Source organism: Amblyomma maculatum, chromosome 1, assembly GCF_055883805.1.
Source record: "Amblyomma maculatum isolate TAMU_Amacu chromosome 1, ASM5588380v1, whole genome shotgun sequence".
In the NCBI taxonomy this organism is placed as follows: domain Eukaryota; kingdom Metazoa; phylum Arthropoda; class Arachnida; order Ixodida; family Ixodidae; genus Amblyomma; species Amblyomma maculatum.
Genome location: NC_139344.1, coordinates 468,978,247 through 469,005,546, shown reverse-complemented (window position 1 = coordinate 469,005,546; position 27,300 = coordinate 468,978,247). Strand labels below are relative to the sequence as shown.

At 51.9% G+C, this 27,300-nt stretch overlaps 1 protein-coding gene across 9 annotated transcripts in view; it reads left to right on the top strand.

Moving 5' to 3' along the window:
- LOC146209926 (solute carrier family 41 member 1-like) overlaps positions 1 to 4,775 on the top strand; it is a 246,281-nt gene extending 241,506 nt beyond the window's left edge. For 7 of the 9 annotated variants that reach the window (XM_084605117.1, XM_084605145.1, XM_084605150.1 and 4 more), the window contains one exon: positions 3,474 to 4,774. Coding sequence is in view for 1 of the 9 variants with exons in the window: in XM_084605139.1 (XP_084461265.1) it covers positions 3,474 to 3,528 (55 nt within the window). In the remaining 8 variants the exon portion in view is untranslated. Of the gene's footprint in view, positions 1 to 3,473 lie in introns of all 9 variants that reach the window. The other 2 variants (XM_084605120.1, XM_084605139.1) reach the window with 1 other exon arrangement.
- Positions 4,776 to 27,300: the final 22,525 nt, after the last annotated feature.

Genomic DNA, 27,300 nt, shown 5'->3' with positions numbered 1-27,300 from the left:
AAAGTTGTCACACCCACCGCTTCTTCAGCCGTTCGTGTCGCTGATGGAGGCGTTGCTGCCGTCGTGGGACTTTGCACTGCGTGCGTGAGCATTTGTGGTCACACTACCCCTGTGCTCTTCACTGTATTCGACCGCTGGCCTCACGATGTGATCCTCGACGTGGACTTTTTAACGGCCCACTCTGCTCTGGTTGATTCTTCGCTTAGACCTACCTTCATGCTTCGATATGTAGATATCAAGCCCCGTCTCCGCTCCATCGAGTTTCTTTCCCTACCGCCTGAAGCTGGCATTTAAGTTCCTTTGGTCCCGTTTTCTGCTATTCCTGACGGTACATACGTCACTTGTCCAATCACCGATATTGTTCTCCACCGTAACGTCATCTTCCAACACAGTTGCGACCGTCACGGGTAACCGAACTTCTTGTCAACTTCAGCCGCTCCGTCCAAGTTTTTCCCCATCGCATTGCACTCGCTGACCTGTTTCCGTTGGCTGACTGCGAAGTTTCTGCTCTCAAGTATGTACCTCTGTCTTGTACAACCCTTTTTACGCCCATGATAGCAGCGGATTTGACACCCGAGCAAGCCAGTGCTCCCTCCTACCTTTTGTTTTCGTACAGCGATGTATTTGATTTTGGGGACCAACATTTGAGCCAGACATCCGTCGTTACTCATCACAACAATACTGCTGATGCCAGCCCCATTCACCGAAGGCCTTATCAAATCTCGCTTGCTGAGCGCAACGTGATACAGGAGGTCGAAAAGATGCCAACAAAGAATATTATTGAGCCTTCCTGCTGTCCCTTGGCGTCCCCTGTCGTTTTAGTCAAAAAGAAAAATCTAACTTAGAGATCCTGTGTCGAATATCGCCACCTCAATCAGATAACTAAAAGATACGTTTACCCGCTCCCGAGAATTGACGAAGCCCTTTACTTGTATGGTGCCAGCTATTTTTCTTCGATAGGCATGCGTTCTGGGCAGGACCCTACCGGCCGCTTAGGTCACTGGGCATTTGTACAAGTCAGGCCGCCTACACAAAGACGCTGACTGCTTGTCCCGTCATCCCGTTGACCCTACCGAACTGCCTGACACTACTGCAGGCGGTTGTATTTTGTTGATCTCGGACTTTCTCCATATCGGCGTCGAACAGAGTCGTGAGCCTTCCCTGCACCCCAGAATTGGTCTCCTGCGCAACGACAGCTCCGATCCGTCCATCAGTATGCTTTTGCTGCTTAATGACACATTATACCGATGCCATATGCGCCCAGATGGTGCAGACCTTTTGCTTGTTAACCCGGCACATCTACGCTCTGCTGTTCTTGTGCACCTCCATGATGCCCCTACAGCAGGGCACCTCGGAGTGTCACGCGCATACGACAATGTTCGACGGCGATTCTACTGGCCTGGCCTTCGCCGCTGTGTTCGTCGCTAAGTCGCTGCCTGTGAGCTGTGTCAGCGCAGTAAGACACCGTCCCTATACCCTGGTGGGCCCCTGCAACCACTCGCAGTTCTGACTGAGCCCTTTTCTAGAGTTGGTCTCGACCTGCTTGGGCCATTTCGTATGTCGACTTCAGGGAACAAATGAATTGCCGTAGCGACCGATTACGCTACTCGGTATACCATAACCAGAGCTATCCCCACCAGCTGTGCCTTCGACATTGCAGACTTTCTTCTGCACGACGTCATCTTGCTTCATGGCGCTCCTCGTCAATTGCTCACCGATCGCGGTCGCTGCTTCCTTTCTAAAGTTGTTTATATATGACCTTCTCCACTCATGCGCTACGCGCCACAACTTCACAACGGCCTACCATCCACAAACGAACGGTCTTACTGGGCGCCTTAATCGCATACTCACCGACATGATGTCAATGTGTGTTTCTGACCATCGTCGTGACTAGGGCGTCTCTTTACCCTTCATAACATTCGCCTACAACTCCTCAAGCCATTATACAGCCGGTTACTCTCAATTTTATCTACTTTTCGGCCCGGACCGTTTACTTCCCTTCGACACCTTACTGCCTCTTGACGATTCCTCTTGCAGTTACGGTTCTGATGCCATCGCCCGCGCTGATGATGCCCAGCATATTGCTCGTGACCGGCTTGGTGCGTCTCAGCGCTCTCAAAAGCACCGTTACGATCTTCAGCACCGTGACGCCTACTACCCTCCTGGTTCCCTCGTACTCATCTCGCTCCCGGCCGGCGTATATGCATGTGCGAGAAACTTGTGCCCCGCTATGTGGGCCCTTACCGCGTCTTGCGGCAACTTACCGACGTTACCTATGAGCTTATGTCTGTGCTCCGCAAATGTTCTTCTACAAACCGTCATCTAGAAGTGCGTGACGCCCGTCAAACCCTATATTTCGCGCTCACCTCTGTAGTCTGTGCACCGGGACTGTGCTTCTTCCGTGTGTGTGTGTGTGGGGGGGGGGGGGGGTATTGTTACGGTATGCAGTCACGGAGAAGATGACGAAGTGCTGAACGAGTGATCAATGACGACGCTGCAGCTAGGCCCTATTGGTCCTGTGAGTCTGTCCCTGACAGCGAACTGTAGTGGCTACGTCGGAGTGTGCCTCGTAACTATATATAGTGAATGAAATATGAATCACTGGAGGCATGCACGCCCCAATCAGAGAAAAAATACCGCAGGAAAGACTTGCGAGGCAATGAAGAAATAAATGTTTTTCCCGAATCGCATCCCGCAAACGTTTATCCTTGGCTGTATATCTGCCGAACCGCTGGCGTTCAGAAACCGACACCCTCTGTGAGCATGCACGCTGTTCGCAACAACGCGAATTCTTGCTAGGAACGGGAACGCTCACTATGAATGGTAGGGGCATCAAGCATATTTTGTGACACTCCAAACGTGCAGAATGATTTATGCCATCTGCTCAAAGCGCCTCGTCAAATGATGTACAGTAAACTTGCAGCGTGCAGGCAGGCTAGGGCGTCCTTTTGGTATTATCATTTGTTTGTTGTAATGATGTCACTAGTTCTTAGCACGCGAGCCGCAGTGATAAGAAAAGATTAGAAATCTTGTTCGGAACCCTAGACAGTGTGTAGTTATTGCTTGTTAGCGGAATATAGACAGCGCACACAATAATAGGACGATGCAGCTAGGACTTTCTTCTTGCAGCGTTTTTTTTTCTTTTCCGGTTATATATTTCACTCCTGGCGGCATATACTTGACTTGTTAGCGCGTTGTGTGTCGTGTTTTTAGCACCGTGTTTTGATCTGGTTTGCCTTTCCTGAATGAGAGAGTATACACAATCTGCCAGTGACAGTTGTCCAGAAAGCGTGACGCGAACAGTGCGTCTGGCAGGAGAAGGCTTTCGAAGTAATAGTGATTTTGGAATACTCATTGGAAGCTGCTTTTTCACTCGGATTGTTCACACATTCGTACTGTCTACCCCAGAATGCATACCTATAAATTGAGGCATTTTCAAGCTTTACGCGCTACCTTTTTCGTTGTGCGCCCAGGCAACCAAGACCGGCTTGGCCACCACGGGGAGGTCGCTCACCACCGCACAAATAGCCACAGGGCCACAGAAGACTTTTACTCACATTCCTGCCGCCTCTGAACGAGGCGGCGACTCGCAGCTGTCAAAGTACCCCACCACGCTGGCACACACCCCGCCTTGTGGGGAAACTCGAGGCCACCGAGAGAAGCATCTAGTCCGTCCAGTTCGCCCGCGAGAGAGCAGCTGTCGACGATGTCCTGGACTGAGGCTGCACTGTCCACCCTACTGATGCCGGGGCTGGGCGACTACATTTTCATACTTTTTAAGGAAAGAGCAGAACGAGCATTAAAACAATGTTCATACCATCCAACCAGCGCATATCGCAATTTTATTAAAGGTTCAGTGTACGAAGCCAAGAGTCAAATGTTCTGTGCATTGATTGCACAGAAGGCATCCTCTGTATTCTTAGCGTTGCATTCGATTAAGTTTCGTCTTTATTTTTCTCTTGAAAATGGAAGCATGAAAATTCACGTCGTGGTCATGAAACCACTTCGCAAATACACAGACACTCCGCCGTGGTGGCGCAGTGGTTAGGGCTCTCGGCCGCTGTTTCCAGCGACGCGGGTCCAAATACCGGCCAAGACAACCACTCGAGGCGCTCGTGTGCTGTGTGATGTCAGTGCACATTAAAAGAACCCTGGATGGTAGAAATTTCCGGAGCTCCCAAATACAAAGTCTCCCATAGCCTGAGTCGCTTTTTGATGCGAAACTCTCAAACCAAACAAATACACAGGCGGGAAAAGGCCAGCGTGATGCCACTACATTTAAGCAAAGTTACGTTCCTGCCTGGATGTTGTTCATTGGGTGTAGCTGATGACACGATGCACAGTCATGACTTCTGACTCATAGTTTATAATAGTCAGCGTTAGTCGCAGACAAATTTCATAAGCAGCTAGGTTAACTCTACATTCAAAATCAACACAAAGAGAGTCAAGACTGACTAGAAAACCACAAAATAATCACGTTAGCCGCCTCTTTCGATTCTAGCGATAGGCGTGCACACAAAGTGGGCCCCAAAGACCTCAAAAAAGGTGCACGAATGATTAGTTTCAGTCTTTCAGCGTTAAAGTCACAGTGTATCAGCGGTCCCTAGAGGAGGCAAATGAACAAGTGCTGTGAACTGAATTTATTGAATAAAGGTGCACATTAAAAATTCGCAGAGGCACTTATGACTGCTCACGAGCGAGTTCGAAAGTATTACGCGACTTTGTAAAGTCCTAAGTCATGCTGCGTTACTTTTCGAATAAAAAAAGCCTAATAACTATGAGCCATGAGTCATGAGTCATGCGTTGTTTGTACACACTCTACACCTTACATAAGGTTATTTTGTAAAGTGCCGGATCATATGCTACGTCTGACCAGTCAGGGTCTGGCCGTGCCACCTGCAGCGACCACCTGTCGGAGGCATACACGTGATATTTACCGTGTCCAGTGACTCTACGCCATCCCGCAATTGCCCGCTCGAATTGGAGTGACTTAGAACACCCCTTCCCGCAAAGAGACAGTGAAGTTTATTAGCGGCGGAAGTGGCAGAGAGTCTCATGTAGCAGGTTTTGTAGCAGAATAAATCGAAATTCATAGCATGGTTTTGCTGCAGGAATATTTCTCTTTCAGGAAATTTTCTTGCGTTTGTAGCATTTGTAGATAAACATTTCCCTTAGAGTGAATAAGAGGATTGTAGCGAAATTTTGGCTGCTAGATACTGCAAGTTAGGATTTTAACGTTGATTGCAGTACAACAATATTCAATCCTGCACCCAAGTTTTATATTTAGAGTGACACTGGGCAACCTTGAGGGTGAAAAAAATATACGAGAAACTGTGCAAACAAATGTAATAATCATTACCCTAACACTAATACACTCGTATAGTAATTCTTGTCTTAATTATTTTAAAGTGGCAAGAAAAAGAACGCACTTAAAGCCGCTAAATTGATAGCGGGTTTTCTGCGGCGTGGCATCGCTGGCGCAATAGAATGGGGTAGAACCAGAAACAGTAGCTCGGACATAAATTCGGGAGGCAGCATTTCTTACAAATTTCTTCTTTCTCTTACAAAAGAGCAGCACAGGCAGAGAAATTGCATCCGAATGCTCTTCACTCGGCGATACGCACGTATTAAGGCTCGCAATTGGTTCCAGCGTGCTGAACCCAGCGATGCATCCTAAATGTAGCACTTGAACGATTAACAGTGGAGTGTTTTAGCCAGCCTTACTCCTCATCGCAATATTTGACTGATTTAAGTCTATAGCGTTGGCAACCCGTTGAAGTTGCATGCAAAACTTTTTGTAAGATCCGAGTGAGTGGGTACGCCTCTTCAAAGCGACGTCAAGGCTAACACCTAGGAAACCGAAGCGGTGAGCGAATAAAACACAACCGACCGCAAACTCAAACACATATGGGAAGCCCACGTAAGTCTCCAAACTAGGTGGAAAGCACATAAAAATAACCAAAACCTCAGGAAACGATTCGCGCACCGCGAAAGAAACATTGAGGCGGATGCGTCCGAGAAACAACAATGGGGGCAGGTGTATGATAACATGGACGGCAGGAAGAAAGCGTGGCTACGACACTTGCTCGACCACACACAAATCAAAACGGCCCACCGAAACAAACTCGCCCAAATTGCGCATCATGAAGGTAGCATTGAAGATATCATCGAGGGACTTAGAGGGGTCATGCCTTGGCGATCCAATATATTAGTTTTGTACTCTAGCATATAATACGGGGCCTTATTATTTCATTTCCGAAACTTGAGCTCGCAAGGCACATTCTTTGTTCCGAAATAAGTGACTGAGACTGCGAAGCTGCTCCCAACGACAGCGACCGCAATTTTGAAATGCTTGGTAACGTCACAGACCGACACCGGTTACCGTGTCGTCTGCTGCAGTGTAAGCTCCGATAAGCTCTCCCTGCACTCTTCCGTGTTCAGGCTTGCACAAAGACCAGCATACTCGCTGTGGCCCTACTGAGCATGTTTCTGAAAACAGATCACAGACTGTAGTCGAGCGCGATTTAGTCCTTGCCTACAGACCCATTCTCAGCGCGACTCCTGCCGTCCGATGGCCGCACATTCCCCACCGCCGTAAACTCCGCCGCTATGGCCGCACCGGGCGCGCCTTCCGAATGCCAGCCAGCCGCGTCAGCGATACGCCGAATCCTTGCGCCGGTGTCAGGAAAGCTTGATAAAATAGTTTTTCTTGCAATAATAATAGTCCCTACTGAGAAAAGGATTTTCAAAAAGGAATGCTTTTTGAGCGATGCTGACAAATACGGTGGGAGTTTCTGGTCACGGCCGCAGATCAGCTTCCCTCGAGTGCAGTGCTCGTGCTCCCCGTTGCTAAGGTGTCGCCGAAAGTAATTTCTCTACTACAAAACAGAGATGTTGAAAGCAAGGAAGTTTCATGATCTAGTAGCCCAGTTACTACAACGTGTCGCTGATCAATTCTAGGTATCAGGCCGCGGCGATCGTCGGCGGTGAAGGCCCATGCATGCACTGCTCCGCTTCATGAAAACCTGATTGATAGGCTATGATTTTGCTGTGATGTGACGGGATGTGACTGTGACGTGATGTGACGTGGTATGGCTGTGATGTGACTATACTTCACCCATCACTTTTATGCCCACTCACCCCCTTCTCTCAGTGCAGTGTAACAAACCGCTTTTTTTTACTGGTTAACCTCCCTGCTTTTCCTTCTCCTCCTGTTCAATTATAAAGTGTCGACTACTATGGCTTCGATGCGAAGCAGTCTAGCCCTAGCGACGATTAGGGAGAAGTAGACGGCTAGAGCGCCGCGCCCGCGGATGGCACCATTACCGTAAGCCTGTGGCGCACTGCGCTGTACGAGCTCGTCTTCTGCTTTCATTATGCGCCAGACTTGGGGCGCAATCGATGCTGCTAAGACGGTATTGGGTGCCTCGATGTAACGCTCCGCACCCTATGCACTACATTACTGCGTCATCGTGTGGCACTCTCAGTTGGTACAAACGCGCCGTTGGACACTGCATTTGTATGTGTTGCTTTTCATTGCTTCCGGGACGTTATGTTTCAGTGTACAGTATGTTCGTTGTCGGAGCGGACGACCTCGTGCGCCTTTCGTACTCGGGTGCCAACGCGCTCTGGACCACGCCCACATACGCCGCTATTTTCTAGGGATCAAAAAGCTCCAGTTTAAGCTAAACAAGAATTGTGGCTAAAGGATGTTAACGGCATGACTGGTATTTGATCCGTCACTGCGGCTTCGCGTAACGACCGCTTCGCGGTTGGTGCTGCTGGTGCACAGAATATGCAATGGACGACGCGGGACGCGTTGGCGAAGAAACGAAACAACATATGTAAAAATGTCCGTAACTCTATTGGAGCTGTAACTTTGAGGTTTAGTTGCTGGGCACATCAGTAATAAGATGCAGTAAACAGATTATATTCCAAAACGAACGAGACTTCTCGAACCATAGACGCACTTCCCTTGTACACAGGAGACCCGAACCCATAACTAGGCAAGGATTTCTGCGAGGCGGAGACACGGTCAGCCATGAGCCAGCTCCAAACCACCTCGGTGGCCGGACGGAGTTGCTAACAGAATGTTGAGAAACTTCGACAAGTCGGTAAAGGCACACGGGCTTGATTAACAATTGCTGGTATACAGGCGAAACTCCGCGCGAGTGGAAGCACGCCAGAATAATATTTATTCCCGAATTAGGCAAGAAACTAGCTCCCGAGAACCTAAGACCCATCTCCCTTGCGAAGCCGACCCCAGACATCATTGTCAGTGACTCCAAATCAGTTACTGCCAATTTTACTAAGCCAGGGTTACCAGTCTACATTGGGTCACTAAGCCAGCATAGTGAGGTTTTCCAGGCTCAGTGGTTTGCCAGGTTTTGGAATTAGCACGTTTGCAGTTTTCCACTGCTCGGGGAGACGACCGCTACTTCATACTTCATCAAGAGGTAATGACAGATTACTGTCAGAATGACGCCATGGGTCGTGACGTCACGGCTGGTCATGACACCACCAGGCAATTCACTCATATAGAATCTGATCAAGCCGGACGTCCGATCCAGGCATCCATGCGGCGCCTTTCATATTGTCGCGAATCATTCAATTGTATATTTGTTCTTTTTCGGCAGCCGCCAAAATGCGGACTTATCACTCTGATTCGAACGAACGGTTCAATTCTGTATTCTTTGCTTATTCATGTTCATTGCCGCAATACGCGGCTTTATCATTTCCTTTGTGGCGGCATATCATTCGAAATGTATCTCTAGCAATTCCAGCCACGCAAGTGTGTTCATGCAATGTTCCTGGGTATGCTGTCACCTTATGCGTGTTTATCTAGATCTTTCTTCGATGCCTTTAAATTGAGCGCTGACGAGTGAAACTACATTCTTAGTTCGACCACTGACCAGCACGATTGCTGTTATCGTCGCCTTATTTTGCTGTTATCTTTTGCGGGTGCAAGTCAGCCCCATAAAGAGTTTCATTCAAGTGCAACCCCAGTGTCTTTTTGGTTACTGGATTTGTCACCACTACATGACATCTGGTGGAGGTCCTGCCCTTTGAATCCGGCCTACCCTTCAAGCGAAGACTTCGGCATCGTTCCTGTCGCCGTGGGGGACCAGCCTGCAGGTCATCGAGCCAGCCGCCGACCTCAAGGGCTCCAACCCGAACACAGTTTGCTGCCGGACCCCGTTCGATACCGGAAGGCCCCCACGTTGAAAATGGCCCAGTCTACAGCGCCGGTTGTCTTACTGCAGCGCCGGGAAGCCCCCGCCTTACAAGAACTGCTTACAGAAGATGCGGGGGACTGGATGGACCATTTCGACTGCAGAAGTCAATGACTGGAGCAGCAATTCGAAACGCAAGTCTACTTTGCGTTTCAAGGACCTGCCCAAGCCTTGTTAAAAAATAATGAGACTTCGTGGAAGGACTGGGAGACATTCAAAGCGGAATTTATGACGGCCTTCGTAAGTTCCGTCCGGAAAGAAAAAGCCCAGGCCCTCCACCAATCAAGAATTCAGCATCCTAATGAGTCTGTCTCGTTTACGTCGAGGAAATGAAGCGCCGCTTTCGCCGCGCTAACCCAAACATGACGGAGGAGGAGAAAGTGAAACTGTTAATGAGAGGTGTGAAGGAATCGCTTTTTGCAGGCCTTGCTACGAATTCGTCAACAGCAGTGGCGTCGTTCATCGAGAGGACTATTCAGGCCCGCCCGCATACGCCAATACAGTCGATCACTTGAAGCGGTCTATGGAAGCTCCTGCGACGAATCACCTGCAAGCGCAGGCAGCGTGCGAGGCCTTATCCTTGAAATCGTTCGGGAAGAGCAGCGCCGGCTGCTTTCATCATTGCAGCAACCTGAAGTTGCAACACTTGCTGGCGTCGTCCGTGAAGAAGTGCAGCGGGCGCTCGGAATTCCTACCTTGACGGATTCAATGCAGTAACCCCAAGATAGTGCCGCGAAACCTTCAAAACTGTATTTGTTGTTTTTTAACAGCCGCCGGCATGCGGCCTTATCCCTGTGATTCTGGCACGCGTATCAATTCTGTATTCCGTGTTTGTTCATGCTCGTTGTCGCGATACGACGCGTTATCATTTTCTTTGTCGCGAACGATACGCCGAGATTTGTCTCGAAGACTCCGATCACTTGCGTATGTTTCTACAATGGTCCAGGTTGTGCTAGTAGCAGATTGCGATGTTATCTAGATTGCTCTGAGCAGCCTTTAATTGAGCGTTGACGAGTGTGACGGGCATTCTTTGTTCGACGAGCACGTTTGTTGCTATCACCGCCGCCGAGTTGCTTAGTTGTTTTGCGGGCGCAAGTCAGCCCAATAAAGAGTTTCTTCAATGAAATCACCCACTCTTCATTTGTGTCATCGACCCTGGTCACCACCACGTGACATCTGGTGGAGGTGCTGCCTTTGATCCTTCAAGCGAACATCTCAGCCTTGTTCCTGTCGCCCTGGAAGGCCAGCCTACAGGTCACCGAGCTAGCTGCCGATTCAAAGGCCTACAACCCGAACACGGTTTGGTGCCTGACCCCGTTCGACTCCGGAAGACATCTTTGGAAATGACCCAGTCAACAGCACCAGTCGTCTTCGTACAGCCCAGGGAGCCCCCCATCTTCCAAGGATTGCCCAGTGAAGATGCGGAACACTTGGTGGACCTTTTCGACCGTATGGCAGAATTCAACGGCTAGAACGATGCCGCGAAACTCAGGCAAGTCTACTTAGCTCTTCAAGGACATGCTCGAGTTTAGTTCGAATATCATGAGGCAACTATGAAGGATTGGGAGATTTTCAAGGAAGCGTTTTGTACTACCTTTTCAAGCGTCGTCCAAAAGGAAAGAGCCCAGGCCCAACTTCAGTCAAGACTTCAACTCCCTAACGAGCCTGTCCTGGTGTATGTTGAGGAAATGAAGCGCCTATTTCGCCGCACCGACCCTAACATGACCGAAGGTGAGAGAGTCAAATGTTTAATGCGAGGCGTTAAAAAATCGATTTTTACAGATCTTGTCCGAAATCTGCCAACATCCGTGGCGGAATTTGAAACGGAAGCATCTACCATCGAGAAGACGTTCGATACCCGGATGCGCCACTACGAGCGACCACTTCAACCGAAGTACTCAAGCCACTACCCCAGCGCATCTGCAAGCGGAGACAATCTTCGGGACCTCATCCGGGAGATCGTGCGAGAGCAGCGCCGCCGATTGCTGCCGTCATCACAACCCCAGGTGGCCACGCTCGCAGATGACGTACGTCAAGAAGTTCAGCAGGCACCGTTCCTCAAGGGACGACTCCGACGGCTCCAGTACATGAATCAGTAGCGATGAACTACGCTGGTGCATTACGTCGTCCTGCACCCCGACGCGACCTCCCAAGCCCTCGTCGCTACCGTCCTGCCCCCGAAAGCCGGCCCTTGGCCCACGCCCGCCAAGTCTACCAACGATTTCCAAGCCTCAGGAAATGCGACACCTGGAAGACATCTAACAACCGACCACTCTGCTTCTATTGTGGTGAGGCAGGACACATCCTTCGTCACTGCCCGTAGAGGCGGATCGGCCTCCGTGGTTTCGCTGCCGACGCCCCACGACCTCATCCTGGCGAGTGAGCATAGGAAATCAACGACTTCCTCCGAAGCGGAGAGCACTCGTAGCCAAAGCGTCTGTCACGCTCCCCATCGCCGTACAGTGCCCGATTTACATCACCGGACCGCAGTTACGTGCAAGGACGGTCTCCTAGCCCCCGTAGGGGAAACTAAAGGCAGCAACCTTTGGAGGTGAGGTTGCTCAACGGCGAAAAGACGAAGATCCTCCGCCGCCGACGACCACTAACGACGACGCAGCCATTTCACTGCCGCTCCACACGACGACATCGACGGCAACACGACCAGAGTGCAAGCCGACACCATCACCTAGCGAAATTACAACGGTATCCCCCGGCCATGACCTGAAGAAACGACGCAGCCGAGATCGGACACCAAGGCCCACGTGCAATGCGAGGACACGAATAAGTGACCTTGAAGTTGATGTCGACGGTCGCATAGTCACTGCCCTAGTAGACACCGGAGCTGACTATTCAGTCACCACTAGACCATTACCCTTTCAGCTCAGGAAAGTTAACACCTCTTGGGATGGCCCGCTGATTCGCAGCGCAGGTGGCAACCTGATTACTCCATCGAGACGATGCACGGCAGGAATAGCCGTAAATGGGCGTACTTACCGCACCAGCTTTATGGTCTTGCAGCAGTGCTCCCGAGACGTGATTTTAGGCATGGACTTCCTAAATGAACATAGGGCTATCATCGACCTCCGATCCAAGCTCATCAAGCTCTCTGCAGACAAAGCCATACCTGCTACGACGACTTCGATGCAACACGTCGCTCTAAACGTACTGGACGGAGAATTGACGCTGCCGCCCCGATCAAGCGTCGCAGTCAGCGTAGGTAGCGCAGACATCGAAACCGCTGAAAGCATCGTCGAATGAAATATCCAATTGCTCTTGGAACGAGGTGTCGGCATAGCAAGAGGCATAGCGGAATTCCGGAGAGGACAAGCTCAGGTGCTGGTAACAAACTTCACCGAAAAATACCGGCATCTCAACAAGGGCACGACGATCGTTTTTCACGACGAATTAGCGGACCTCAAAGACGTATTCGCCCTCCACTAACAACCACTGGAAGACGCACCGGACCGATTCCGTCAGCCCCCATTTGACATCAACCCGGCATTGACCCACAGCAGGAAAGACCAAATTCGCAGTCTTCTTCGAAGCTACAGGGAGTGTTTCGCGTCATCATCAAAGGTACGACAAACACCACTGGCCAAGCACCGCATTGTGACGGACGAACACGTCCGACCTCTGCGCCGAAGCACCTATCGTGTATCGCCACGAGAACGCCAGGCCATACGCGATCAAGTTGAGGAAATGCTGCGTGATGACGTAATCCAGCCATCGAACAGCCCCTGGACGGCACGAGTCGTTTTGGTGAAGGCGAAAGACGGCACACTTCGCTTCTGCGTTGATTACCGCTACTTGAATAGCATAACTAAGAAGAATGTCCACCCGCTTCCCCGCATCGACGACACTCTCGACCGGCTCTGCAATGCAAGGTACTTCTCATCGATGGACCTGAAGAGCGAATATTGGCAAATTGAGGTCGACGAAAGAGATCGCGAGAAGGCCGCATTCATCACACCGGACGGCCTTTTTGAGTTCAAAGTGATGCCATTTGGCCTCTGCTCCGCACCAGCCAGTTTCAACGTCTAATGGACACACTGGCAGGCTTGAAGTGGCAAATTTGTTCGGTATATTCGGACGACGTTGTTGTTTTCTCGTCAAACTTTGAAGATCACCTAAAACGATTGCAGACCGTGCTGGAAGCCATCAAGTCATCGGGACTAACGCTAACAGCAGAGAAGTGTCACTTCGCCTACGAAGAACTGCGGTTCCAAGGTCACATCGTTAATAAGGATGGTGCTCGCCCAGACCCGGAGAAAACAGCTGCGATCACACAATTCCCACCGCCTGTCGACAATAAAGCTGTGCGCCGCTCCTTGGGTTCTGCGCTTATTATCGACGATTTGCAGAAACTTTTCGCGCATCGCCAAACCGTTGACGCAGCTTACAAAGGCTGACGTACCTTTTAAATGGGAAGCGCCGCAAGGAGAAGCCTTTGACGAACTCAAGCGCCGCCTACAGTGTCCTCCTGTACAGCCGCCCTGATTTTTAACAATATAGCGCGAGCATCGACCAAACTGCTGGTCAGCGCCTTATAACGGCGATAAGCGTGCAACACGGCGAGAGTTCGTGCATGCACAAGAATGTGGAACGGCGCAAACAGATACTGGGGCAGGGCGTGTATTTTTGTGATCCGAACAGCGTAGCAGAAGACGCTCTCTCTCCGTGCGCGTGCGCGAACTCTCGCCGTGTTGCATGCTTATCGCCGTTATAAGGCGCCGAGCAGCAGTTTGGTCGACGCTCGCGCTATATTGTTAAAAATCAGGGCGGCTGTACTTGGCCACATAGATCAAAACACCGAGACAGAAATTCACACCGACGCGAGCAGTGTGAGCCTAAGAGCCGTTCTCGTTCAGAAGAGTGCCAGACAGGAGAAAGTAATCGCCTACGCTAGCAGGTTCCTCACAAAAGCCGAAGTCAATTACTCGACGACCGAGAAGGAGTGCCTCGCGACCATCTGGGCCACTTCTAAGTTTTGTCCATACCTATGCGGCCGACCATTCAAGGTTGTTAGCGACCATCACGCGCTCTGCTGGCTGGCTAATTTAAAAGATCCCTCCTGCCGCCTTGACAGATGGAGCCTACGACTTCAAGAATTTGACTTGACTAGTCTATAATTCGGGCCGGAAGCATTCCGACGCAGACTGCTTATCACGCGCTCCCGTCGACGCTCCCCCCCAAAAGGACGATGATGACAACGCCTTTTTAGGACCGGTAAGCGCCAGCAGTTTCGCAGAACAACAGCGATCAGGCCCTTAGCTGAAAGCGGTAGCCGATTACTTAAAAGGAAAGACCGTTTCCCCTCCAGGTGTGTTCAGACTACATTTATCTTCTTCGCGTTAAGCAATGGCCTCCTCGTGAAGAACTTCGCACCCAACAGGACTGCGCAACTTCTTGTAGTGCCTAAAAACCTCCTACAGGAAATTCTGCAGGCGTTGCACGATAAGCACACAGACGGCCCTCTCGGATTTGCACGCACGTTGCGTCGAATCCAGGAGAAGTACTACTGACCGCGACTGCCTGCCGCAGTTGCCCGCTACGTGAAGACATGTCGTGAGTGACAGCGACGCAAGACGCTGCCTATCAGACCAGCAGGACTACTAAACCCGATTCTGCCTCCAGACCTTCCCTTTCGACAAATTAGGATGGATATCCTCGGCCCCTTTCCAGCTTCGTCTATGGGTAACAAGTGGATCATCGTGGCCACTGAGTACCTTACCCGTTACGCTGAAGCAAAAGCACTGCCCAATGGTACCGCGGCAGAAATTGCCAAATTTTTTGTCGAACAAATTGTCTTGCGACACGGCGCCCCAGAAGTGCTCATCACAGACAGGGGAACGGCGTTTACGGCAGAGTTGACGCAAGCCATCCTGGAATACAGTCATACAAGCCATTGACGAACAACTGCGTACCATGCCCAGACCAATGGCCTTACGGAGCGCCTGAACAAAACGATCGCGGACGTGATCGCCATGTACGTCGATGCTAAACACAAACCTGGGATGCCATCTTGCCTTACGCGATCTTCGCGTATAACACGGCAGTTCAAGAGACGACCAGAGCGACCCCGTTCAAGCTTGTGTACGGCAGGGAGCCCATGACGACGCTCGACGCAATGTTGCCGCACGTAACCAACGAGGACAACCTTGACGTCGCCGCCTACCTGCAGAGCGCAGAGGAAGCCCTACGACTCGCACGGCTGCGTAATAAAGACCAACAGCGCACCGACAACCGACGATACAACTTACGACGACGCCACGCAGAGTACAATCCTGGAGACCAAGTGTGGGTTTGGACACCAATTCTCCGTCGCGCACTAAGCGAAAAGTTGTTGCGTCAATACTTTGGGCCGTACAAGATCATTCGAAGCGTCGAACCACTGGACTATGAAGTCATTCCCGACGGAACGTCAGCATCACAACGGTGACGCGCACGCCCAGAAATCGTACATGTCGTTCGTCTGAAGAATCCGTGGTGTTTAAACTTTGTAATGTTTCTATTTAAGTTGCTTTGTTTTTTTTTGTTTTTTTTTTCAACATCGAGGCGGATGTTTTTAAGGGAGGGCAATGCCGCGAAAGCTTCAAAACTGCATTTGTTGTTTTTTAACAGCCGCCGGCATGCGGCCTCATCACTGTGATTCTGGAACGCGTATCAATTTTGTACCCCGTGTTTGTTCATACTCGTTGTCGCGATACGATGCGTTATCATTTTCTTTGTCGCGAACGATACGCCAAGACCTGTCTCGAAGATTCCGATCACTTGCGTATGTTTCTACAATGATCCAGGTTGTACTAGTTGCAGTTTGCGACGTTATCTAGATTGTTCTGAGCAGCCTTTAAATTGAGCATTGACGAGTGTGACGGACATTCTTTGTTCGACGATCGACGAGCACGTTTGTTGCTATCGCCGCCGCCGAGTTGCTTAGTTCTTTTACGGGCGCAAGTCTGCCCAATAAAGAGTTTCTTCAGTGAAATCACCGACTCTTCCTTTGTGTCATCGACCCTGGTCACCACCACATGACAATACGAACTACGCCGCTGCCGCACGCCGTCCTACACCTTGACGCGACCTGCCAAACTCCCCTCGGCGCGAAGAAGCTCCCCCTAAACGACGCCCCTTGGCCCCTGCCCGCCCGCCTTGGCCCAAGGAAATGCGACGCGTGCAGGATGTCAAACAGCCGACCACTATGCTTCCACTGGGGCGAGGCTGGACACATCTTCCGTCACTGTCAGTACAGGCGTATCGGTCTGCGTGGTATCGCCATCGATGCCCCACGACCCCGTCCTGGCAAGCGACCGCATGAAATTGACTACTTGCGCAGGGCATACCCAAGCCGTCGGTACTGCTCTCTATCGCCGTAGAGCGCCCAATTTGCGTCGTCGGCCCGCAGTTAAGTGCAAGGAAGGTCCCCCTCTAAGGGAAACTAAAGGCAGCAACTTTTGGAGGTGGGGTTGCTCAATGGCGAAAAACCGAAGATCCTCCACCGCCTGCGACCAGTAACGACGACGCCGTTATTATGCTGACACTGCTTATGAATGCGCCCTCGACGATCACTCGCCCAGACTCCAAGGTGGCACCACCCCTACGCACGACCAGACTCCGAGTTGATGCCGCCGCCTTGTGAAGTGACAACGGTGTGTGCCCTGGCCACGATCCGAGCAAACGACGAATTGGAAATCGAACAACAAATTCAACATACAAGGACACCACCAAGTGACCTCGCCGCTGTTGTCGATGGTCGTACGGTTACAACCTTAGTGGACTACTCTGTCACCGGTGGAGATTTTGCCCCAGCGCAGGAAAGTAACGATCGCTTGGGATGGCACTGATTCGCACCGCTCGTGGGAACCTCATTACTCCATCGAGGCTATGCACAGCAAGAGTAACCGCAAATGGGCATACTTCCCCCACGAGCTTCGTGGTTCTGTTATTGCGAAAGCAGTATTACGCCCAAGAACGGCCTTCCGCGTAATCCCGGACCGTGCCATGTTTGGCCTTTAAGCGTCGACCGTGGATAACCTATGACGTCATACCAGCTGCGAGCGATTGGCTACCAAGTCGTCATTTGGCTTTCCCGGATCGTGCCACACCGGCCGGCAGTTCCCCCGCTAGAGGCGCCGCGCTCGCTGTGACGTCATACCAGCTGCGAGAGATAGGCTACCAAGTCGTGTCATGGTCGTGGTGGTGGTAGTGGTTATTTATTGTATATACAAAAATTTGGAGGAAGCTTAAGCTTCGCCTTCAAGAGTGGAACGCGATAGCGTTATTGCACCTCGTTCACACCGCCCACTCATTCGCTCGGTATGCGCTTGAATCACACAAAGAAATAGTTTTCATACTCAACACGTCTAAGTGCACTGTAAAACTTTTTGTAATTATTTGTTCAAACAAGTGCTTCTCACAATCTACATTATCGCACTGTGTTGTGCACACTACAACGTTTCTTGCTCCCATGTTCCTTTAGCGTTCACACAAGAGCGAGCGCGCAAGGCCCTGCAATACAACACCCGTCGACCTGCCAAGGAGTGTAAGACAATGCGCTACGGCGCAGCAATCACTGATGAGGCGCCCCGCGTCGGACTTTGCACTCACGAATCATGCGGTGAGCGCCGAGCAACGCAGCGTTCGGCGCGGCAACGGAAGTGCGCCTGAGCAAGCGGAACGAACCAAAGAACTCGGTGTCTCGGAGGGAGAAAGCCGGGCAGCGACGCGCCATGAAGGCGGACGCGATCATGGGGCTGACGCCTTGATGGGATCGTCCTCTATCTCGCTTGGGAGCACCACGCAGAAGCATGATTCCTCGGAAGCAGCTCGGCACACATCGCAGAAAACGCTTTCCCAGCAGAAGCGCTACGGCGCAGCGATCACGTCAGAGGCGTCCGGCATCAGACGCTGCACCTAGCAATCGCGAGCCGCGTCGCCTAAACACCACTATTCGTGTGACGCACGCTGGATTTTGGAAGGGGAGAGAGCGAGAAAACTTATTAAACGCAAGGGTATTGGGGCATCCTCGCACTGGTACCCGCGCGGCCCGAAGGGGAGAAGCGGGTGAGCGAAGATAGTGATCTAATGAAAGGAAAGACGCTTGATTCTACAACCCGTGAGGGTGCACGGCGAAACGTCAGGGGCGAGTGGCGCGCCACGTGTCGGGGCAGCGCCGCACATTGCGAGGAGGGGTTCTTCTGTGTTTGCCGCAAGATGGCTCTGCATGTGCGCAGAGCGCAGAAGAAATGTAGCGGAAACGTACTTCGCTACTCGTGTAACTGCGACTTCCGTAAGTAACATGCTCATAATCACCGATATACACCGTAGTATAACGTTCTACGGCACGTTTGTACTTGCCAGTAGAGAATGAGGATGGGGTGCCATTTGACCTTTATGCTAATGGCGCTCCACTGTATTTGGCGCTCGAGAATGGCAGGATACCATTGCGATCCTGACGCACGGCCAGCACGGATCTATTTTCAGGAAGGCATGAATAGATATTGTTACCTGGAAACGCGGGGCCAAAGTGATGTGCTCAATGGCGAAGACCGCGACCGAGGAACAGGGGCACGTCAAAGCGTTGAGAAAGAGAACGACGCAGACAGAGTGGACACTGCATGGCTACTGAAGTCTCAGCGTCGAGTTCAGCCCATCGCAGTGCTGTTACATTAAGTACATCCCCGTAACATCTTGGTGGAGGTCGCAGGTTCAAAACACTCTGACGCTGGATCTCCGCAGTGGCCGTCACCTCGGAACCGTCACGATGACAACCGACGCGGCTCCATCTACCTCCGTAACTCCAACTGTCGTCGTTCTCTCTCTTAGAGTCACTAATGGCTCCAATCTTCCGAGCCACTCGGGAGCTTCAGGAGCAAGTTTCTGAATTTCAATATATTGTTACGGGGATGTACTCAATGTAACAGCACTGCGATGGGCTGAACTCGACGCTAAGACTTCAGTAGCCGTGCAGTATTCGCTCTGTCAGCGTCGTCCTCTTTCTCAACGCTTCGTCGTGCCCGCGTTCCTCGGTCGTCGTCTTTGTCAGTGAGCACATCACTTTGGTCCCGCGTTTCCCGGTAACACTACCCCCCTCGGCAAAAGGCTTCATGGAGCAAAACAACCTGGGGCCGCACGAAATGATCGGTTTCTGACCACACTTGTGCACGCAGGACGTAATGCTCCGACTAAAGCATGATATCATAGACTCGCGATCGAGAGACGCCAAAGTGATCCTGGGCCTAGACCTCACCAAGGCCTTCGACAATGTCAGGCACGAGGCTATTCTCGAAGGGCTCGAAGTGCTCGGAGTAGGGGAGAGAACATACAACTACATAAAAGTCTTCTTATCGGGCCGAAAAGCCTGCATGATATTTCAAAATTTAGAATCTCCTACGATAGAGTTAGGAAGCATAGGCACACCGCAGGGCTCAGTGCTATCACCTTTTCTATTCAACGTGGCAATGAGAGGCCTCCCGGGTAAACTTAACCAAATCAAGGGGCTAAATTTTGGCATGTATGCGGACGATATTAACCTCTGGATTAACCATGGGAGCGATGCGAGTACGGAGGAACGCCTGCAAGCAGCGACCGACATCATTGTCGATTACGCGGCTAAAAGGGGACTTTCGTGCTCCCCGCATAAATCTGAGTTGTTCGTTTATAACCCAAAGTACCTCCGCTGCAAGAATAGCGGGGAGTTTCATATTCAGGTGGAGGGCAAACCGGTGCCAAAAGTAGATCAGATCAGGATTTTGGGGATGGTCATTCAATCCCACGATCACAACGGAGAGGTCCTGAAAAAATTAGAAAGTTACGCGATGCAAACCCTCGGGCTCTTGAGGAGGGTCGTCACTAAAGGAAGAGGCCTCAAGGAGAGAAATTTGCTAAAACTAATCCAGGCATATGTAATAAGCAGAATCAGTTACGCCACGCCCTACCTGGACATCAAGGCCGGCGAAAAAGAGAAGTTAGACTGCCTGATTCGAAGATGCGTTAAGAAGGCGCTAGGACTGCCCATGGGTACCTCGAGCGAACGACTGCTTGAACTCGGGGTGCATAACACGTGGGCAGAATTGGCGGAGGCAGTGCGAGTCTCCCAATTAGAGAGACCAAGCATGACCGAGACGGGCAGGGTAATCCTTGCAAAAGTAGGCCTCAACCCAGACAGGGGAGTTCAAAAAAAAGTCACAATTAATAGTGAAATCAGGAATGCCTTGGTAGTCCCCCCCCCCCTTCCCTAGGAATATGCATCCAGAATTTAATGTCGAAAGAAGGGCCAAACGAGCTGAAGCTCTAGAGCGACGGTTCAAGAACATGGGAACAAAGGAAGTAGTCTATGTTGATGCGGCAAGTGGCAGAACAGGTGCGGCGGTAGCTTCGGTAGTCGATGGCCGAGGGGCACCGGTATCCGCGGCAGCCATCAGAGGCCGCAACATAGAGACTGCGGAGGAAGTTGCGATAGCGCTAGCTTGCGTAGGAACAGAAGCCAAGTTCATAATTAGCGACAGCAAAACTGCCATTCAAAATTTTGGGAAGGGGAGGATATCGCCGGAGGCGGCCAAAATCCTCACCCAAAGAACAATAAATAGGAAAATTCAGTTAATTTGGACACCCGCTCACGCTGCCGTCCCTGGTAACGAGGAGGCTCACGAGCTAGCCCGAGCTCTCTACTTCCGGGTAGCCGTCGAGCCCCCCGAACACTGGGCATACGACGAGCGTCTGCAAAATTATGGGGAAATCATCGACCATTATAAATTGGGACGTAGACTGGTACCCCCGCCAGATGTTAGACTAAATAATAGAGAAGCTGTCGCGTGGAGGCGGCTACAAACTAATACGTTCATGAACCCGGTCTGGGCGTTTCACGCGCTACCAGACTTTAGGGACAATGATCTCTGCAAACACTGTGGGGCGAGAGGGACCCTCGACCACATAATTTGGGAGTGCCCACAATCTCCGGGGATAGGGCAAAATATTACAAGTAGAGAAGCCTGGGATACCCTGCTGCGAAGCGCGGACCCTGCGATCCAGCACCGCACCGTCCATCTGGCGGAAGAGGCCGCAAGAAGCCAAGGGCTACCTGCCAGCCTCTAATCCGCGGGCGCACGACTCCCCGTTTCCGATGGAAATAAAAGTTGTACAACCAACCAACCAATAGGCGTGCGGTGTGGAGGGGGAGTAGTATGGCTTGAGGCGGGCGACATGTACGATTTCGGAAGTGGGTGTAGCAGTCGGTGACTTTGAGTGGAGCGGTGCAATCTCAAATGTCACGTCGGTCACTGGGTGTAGTACACGGTAAGGGCCTGTGTAGTGGGGCAGAAGTTTTTGAACAACCCCACACGACGGCACGGAAGCCAGAGAAACACCAGAGATCCGGGAGGATAGTGCACATCGCGGGGGTGAGCGTCGTAGCGGCGTTTTTGAGCTTCTTGAGAGATGGTGAGATTGTGACGAGCAATCTGGCGAGCAGCGTCGGCTCGGGCGATGGTATCGCGGACATAGGTTGTGACGCGGCCAGCGGCGGGAAGCAAAGTGTCGAAGGGCAGTAAGGGGTATCTTCCAAAGAGAAGATAAAATGGAGAGTACCCAGCAGTGTCATGACGCGAAGAGTTATATGCAAAGGTGACAAATGGCAGACTAATATCCCAGTCGCGATGACTGTCGGATACGTACATTGCGAGCATGTCGGTGAGTGTGCGGTTAATACGCTCCGTAAGGCCATTCGTCTGAGGTTGATAAGCAGTGGTGAATTTGTGCCGAACGGAGCAAGAACGAAGTATTTCCTCAACAACTCGGGAAAGGAAACAGCGGCCGCGGTCGGTAAGTAGTTGACGGGGAGCACCATGGTGAAGTATGACGTCGTGCAAAAGGTAGTCAGCAACGTCTGTGGCGCAGCTGGTTGGAATGGCGCGAGTGATCACGTACCGCGTGTATAATTGGTGGCCACGGCGATCCATTTGTTTCCTGACAAGGACTCGGGGAAGGGCCCTAGGAGGTCAAGGCCAACACGAGAAAATGGCTCAGTCGGGATAGCAATCGGCTGCAGGTGTCCAGGTGGTAGCACAGGGGGTTTCTTCCGGCGTTGACAGAGGTTGCAAGCGGCTACATAACGTTGGACAGAGCGGTAAAGTCCAGGCTAGAAGAAACGCCGGCGCACACGCTCGTATGTGCGTGAGAGGCCAAGATGACCAGCTGTACGGGCGTCGTGCATTTGTTCGAGAACGGCAGAGCGTAGGTGTTGGGGAACGACCAGCAAGTGTTCAGCGCCATCAGGTCGCATGTTGCGGCGGTATAGCGTATTCCCATGAAGGAAGAACAGGGCGAGGGAAGAGTCACGGCTGTGTGTGCGGAGGCGGTCGATAAGAGAACTGAGAGTTGGGTCCAAGCGCTGTTTGTTGGCTATGTTGGAAGAATCCGATATAGAGAGGACACAGGGGTCCGACTCATGGTCAGTAGAGGAAGGGGAATCGATGGGATAACGGGACAGACAGTCTGCATCCTGGTGGAGCCGACCGGATTTGTATACAACGGAAAAGATATACTCCTGCAAGCGCAGTGCCCAGCGGCCGAGGCGGGCAGCAGGATCCTTGAGGGAAGAGAGCGAACATAAGGCGTGGTGATCGGTAATTACAGTGAAGGGTCGGCCAAACAAGTAGGGTCTGAATTTTCCAACGGCCCAAACGAGAGCCAGGCGCTCCCGTTCCGTAATAGAATAGTTCTGTTCTGCTGATGACAGGAGACGACTGGCGTAGGCAATAACACAGTGTTGGCCGCGTTGTCGCTGTGCAAGAATGGCACCAATCCTGTGGCCACTGGCGTCGGTGCGAAGTTCCGTCGGGGCAGACGGGTTGAAATGGGCCAACACAGGAGGATTGGTGAGAACAGCGATGAGGGTGGAGAATGTGTTAGCCTGCTCTGGTCCCCATGAGAAAGGAACGCCTTTCTTCAGCAGATTGGTGAGAGGACGAGCAACAGAGGCAAAGTTTGGGACGAACCGGTAAAATAAGAGCAGAGTCCTGTAAAGCTGCGGACATCACGGGACGAACCGGGAGATGGAAAAGCACTGACAGCGCGAACTTTGTCCGGATCGGGTTACACGCCGGTAGCATTCACCAAATGGCCAAGCAGTTTAAGTTCACGGCGACCAAAACTGCACTTCTTTGAGTTCAGCTGAAGTCCGGCACGGCGGAAAAGTGCCAAGATGAAAGAAAGGCAACGAAGATTGCTTTCGAACGAGGGCGAGAAGACAATCACGTCATCCAAGTAACATAGACAAGTGGTCCATTTGAAGCCGCGGAGTAAGGAGTCCATCATTCGTTCAAACGTAACAGGGGCGTTGCAAAGTCCAAAAGGCATAACCTTAAATTGGTAAAGTCCGTCGGGTGTGACAAAAGCTGTCTTCTCGCGGTCTTGTTCGTCGACAGAGATCTGCCAGTAGCCACTACGAAGGTCGATGGAGGAAAAATAATGGGCTCCATGTAAACAGTCCAAGGCATCGTCTATTCGCGGCAGCGGGTAAACATCTTTCCTTGTAATCTTGTTCAGATGTCGATAGTCGACGCAAAAGCGCCAACTGTTGTCTTTCTTTCTAACGAGCACGACAGGAGATGCCCAGGGGCTGTTGAAGGTTCGATGATATCGTTGCCCAACATCTTGTCGACCTCCTGCTGGATGACTTGGCACTCAGAAAGGGACACACGATAAGGCCTCCCATGTACAGGTTTTGCATCGCCGGTGTCAATGCGGTGAGTCACAACTGATGTTTGGCCCAGAGAACCGGCAGCAAAGTCAAAAGTGTCGAAGAAGGATAACAAAAGGTTTTGCAGGTCCTGAGCGTGTTCGGTGGATGCAGCTAGCACAGTACCGGGTTAAGTGGAGAAATATGGGAGAGGCCTTCGCCCTGCAGTGGGTATAATCAGGCTGGTGATGATGATGATGAGCGTGCTCGGGGCTGAGGTCAGAGGCAATCATTGCGGAAATAGGGCCGGTAATTGTGGTGGGGAGTACGGGTGTTGGAAGGACGCTTAAATGTGGGCCAGGAGTGAGTGCACAATTGGTGCAGTCTGTAAGAGGGGACAAGGTAGGAAGGGATATTCCTTCGGGGAGAACTTGGGGTGACAGAGTGAAGTTCAGGATAGGAAGGTAGGTGCTGTTCTGTGTAAGGTGTACGATGAGATGAGGAAGAACGACGCTGCGGTCAAGAAAGACCTCGGTGATAGGGTAAGCAACATAGTCACCATCAGGCACAGGCGGGAAAGGTGACAGAGGTAGGTAAACAGCAGAGTCAGGGGCAGGCGAGCGAACTCTGTGGAGCGAAGGCGGAGTGTAGATGGAGGATGTTCTGAGCAGACAGGTAGGTCCAAACGAAGAAGGCCGCTGGAGCAGTCGATGAGGGCAGAGTGGGCCGTTAAAAAGTCAAGGCCGAGGATCACATTGTGAGAGCACTGGTTGAGTACGGTGAACAAAACAGGGATGTGATGACCGGCAAGGGTGACTCGGGCAGTGCACAGCCCAGTGACGGCAGCAGTACTGCCATCGGCAACATGAACGGTGGGCGATGCGGCGGGGGTCTGTACTTTCTTGAGGCGGCGGCAAAACGATGAGCTCATGATCGAGACTTGGGCACCAGTGTAAGTGAGGGCAGAGACGGGAACACCATCCACGAACAGGGAGAGGAGGTTACAGGGCGAAGAAATGGGCAATAGAGGATTTCCAGGTCGGGGTACCAATGCAGCGTCACCTCCGGGAGCTGCATTGGCTAGTTTCCCGTGAAGCGGCCGGCAGAGGACGGCGATGAACTGTGGCGGCTAGGAAGAGGTGAACGGGAGCGGCGGGCTGGCGGGAAAGGAGAGCGACTGGACACAGGAGGCGGAGTGGTATCAGTGCGGGGCGGCTCATAACGAAGCGTGAAACGGCGGTGACCGTAATCGGAGTAGCGGTCAACGTAAGGAAAACGTCGAGGTGGTGATGTCCAGCGGCTGCGGCAGTGGCGAGAGATGTGGTCAATACGTGAGCACGTTAAACAGATCGGCCTGTCATCAGGGGTGCGCCACTCATCAGGATTGCGGTATCGGTAGCGTGGAGTGTAGGTGTTGCGGGGCGTAACGGTGGCGACCATGGGAAGGACGGGGCTCGAACTGTGGTTTTCCACGGTGTGGCTATAGGGGACGCCCAAGTTGGCAACCTCTTGACAAACAACGGCTGGAATGAGGGATATCGTCGCTAGGTTGCTGTCCGAGGAGGGCGGGTTGGATGCAGCAGGAGCGAGCGCTTCCAGTTCACGTCGCACGATGCGGGTCACATTTTCAGTGTTGGAAGGTTGCCTTAGGGTCGGCAGATCCTCGCACGTGGAGCTAGGGGCAGTGTTGGGGAGCCGATTGAAGCGATGTGCAATGCGTTTGTGTTTGGCCTGCTCGAAATGTCGACAAACCTGCAGAACAGAGTCAACCGTGGAACAGTCCCGACAGAGTAGAAGATTGAAGGCATCGTCGGCTATGCCTTTGAGGAGGTGCCCCACCTTATCTGGTTCTGTCATGTCTTTATCCACTTTTCGGCAGAGGGCCAGAACATTTTGTATATACGTAATATAATGCTCGGTAGATGTCTGGGCACGTGTGGCGAGGTCCCTCTTGGCGGCGAGTTGACAGCCAACCGGTTTTCCGAACAGGTCACAGAGTTTTTGTTTGCAAACATCCCAGGAGGGTATATCGGCTTCATGTGTTTCGAACCACACGCGTGCCGTGCCAGTAAGGTAGAAGATGACATTGGCCAGCGTCAGCGTGGCGTCCCACCTGTTGTGCTGGCTCACACGCTCATAAAGCGAAAGCCAGTCCTCGACATCGACCTCATCTGTACCGCGGAATGGGCCAGAGTCACGAGGGTGGGCTACGACGACAGTTGCAGTTGCGGAGGTAGATGGAACCGCGTCGGTTGTCATCGTGACGGTTCCGAGGTGACGGCCACTGCGGAGATCCAGCGTCAGATTGCGTCGAACCCGCGACTTCCACCAAGATGTTACGGGGATGTACTTAATGTAACGGCACTGCGATGGGCTGAACTCGACGCTAAGACTTCAGTAGCCGTGCAGTATTCGCTCTGTCAGCGTCGTCCTCTTTCTCAACGCTGCGTCGTGACCGCGTTCCTCGGTCATCGTCTTTGTCAGTGAGCACATCACTTTGGTCCCGCGTTTCCCGGTAACAATATCTAAGGAGCCCGCGTTCGATATCAACACAGCACTGCCCTGAGACAGGAAAGACCGGATTCGCCGCCTTCTTGAAAGCTGCAACGAGTACTTTTTTTCGTCGTCTAAAGTGCGACAGACTCCGTTAGCAAATCACCGGATTATCAGAGGAACACGCCTGACCTCTTCTTCAAAGTCCCTACCGTGTATCGCCACTCGAACACCGAGCAATCTGCGATCAAGGTGAGGAAATGTTTCGCTGAGACGTGATTCAGGCATCGAATAGCCCCTGTACGGCACCAGTCACCCAAGTGAAGAAAAAAGACGGCACGCATCGCTTCTTCGTTGATTACCACCGCTCAAAGAACGGCACAAAGAAGGATGTCTACCCGCTCCCTCGCATCGATGACACTCTAGATCGCCTCTGGAACGCTAGGAAGGTCTCGTCCATGGACATGAAGAGGGGGTGCTGGCAAACTGAAGTCAACGAAACAGATGGCGAGAAGACAGCGTTCATAACTTCATTTAGCCTGTGCTCCGCACCAGACACGTTCCAGCGAGTAATGGACACTGTCCTGGCTGGCTTGAAGTGGCAGATTTGTTTGGTATACTTGGATGACGTATTGTCTTCTCGTCAAACTTTGAAGACCACGTGTAAAGGGCGCGGACAATGCTGCATGCAATCAAGTCGACCGAGGTGAAAATCAGAAAAGTTCCACTTTGCCTACGAGGATGGCGTTCATCTAGATCCGCAGAAAGCTGCTGCGATCTCGCAGTTTCCGCACCCATCCGACAAGAAAGCCGTGCGCAGATTCCTTTGGCTGTGCGCCTACTACCGCCGATTTGTCAGAACCTTTTCGAGCATCACCGAACCGCTGGCGCAACGTACAA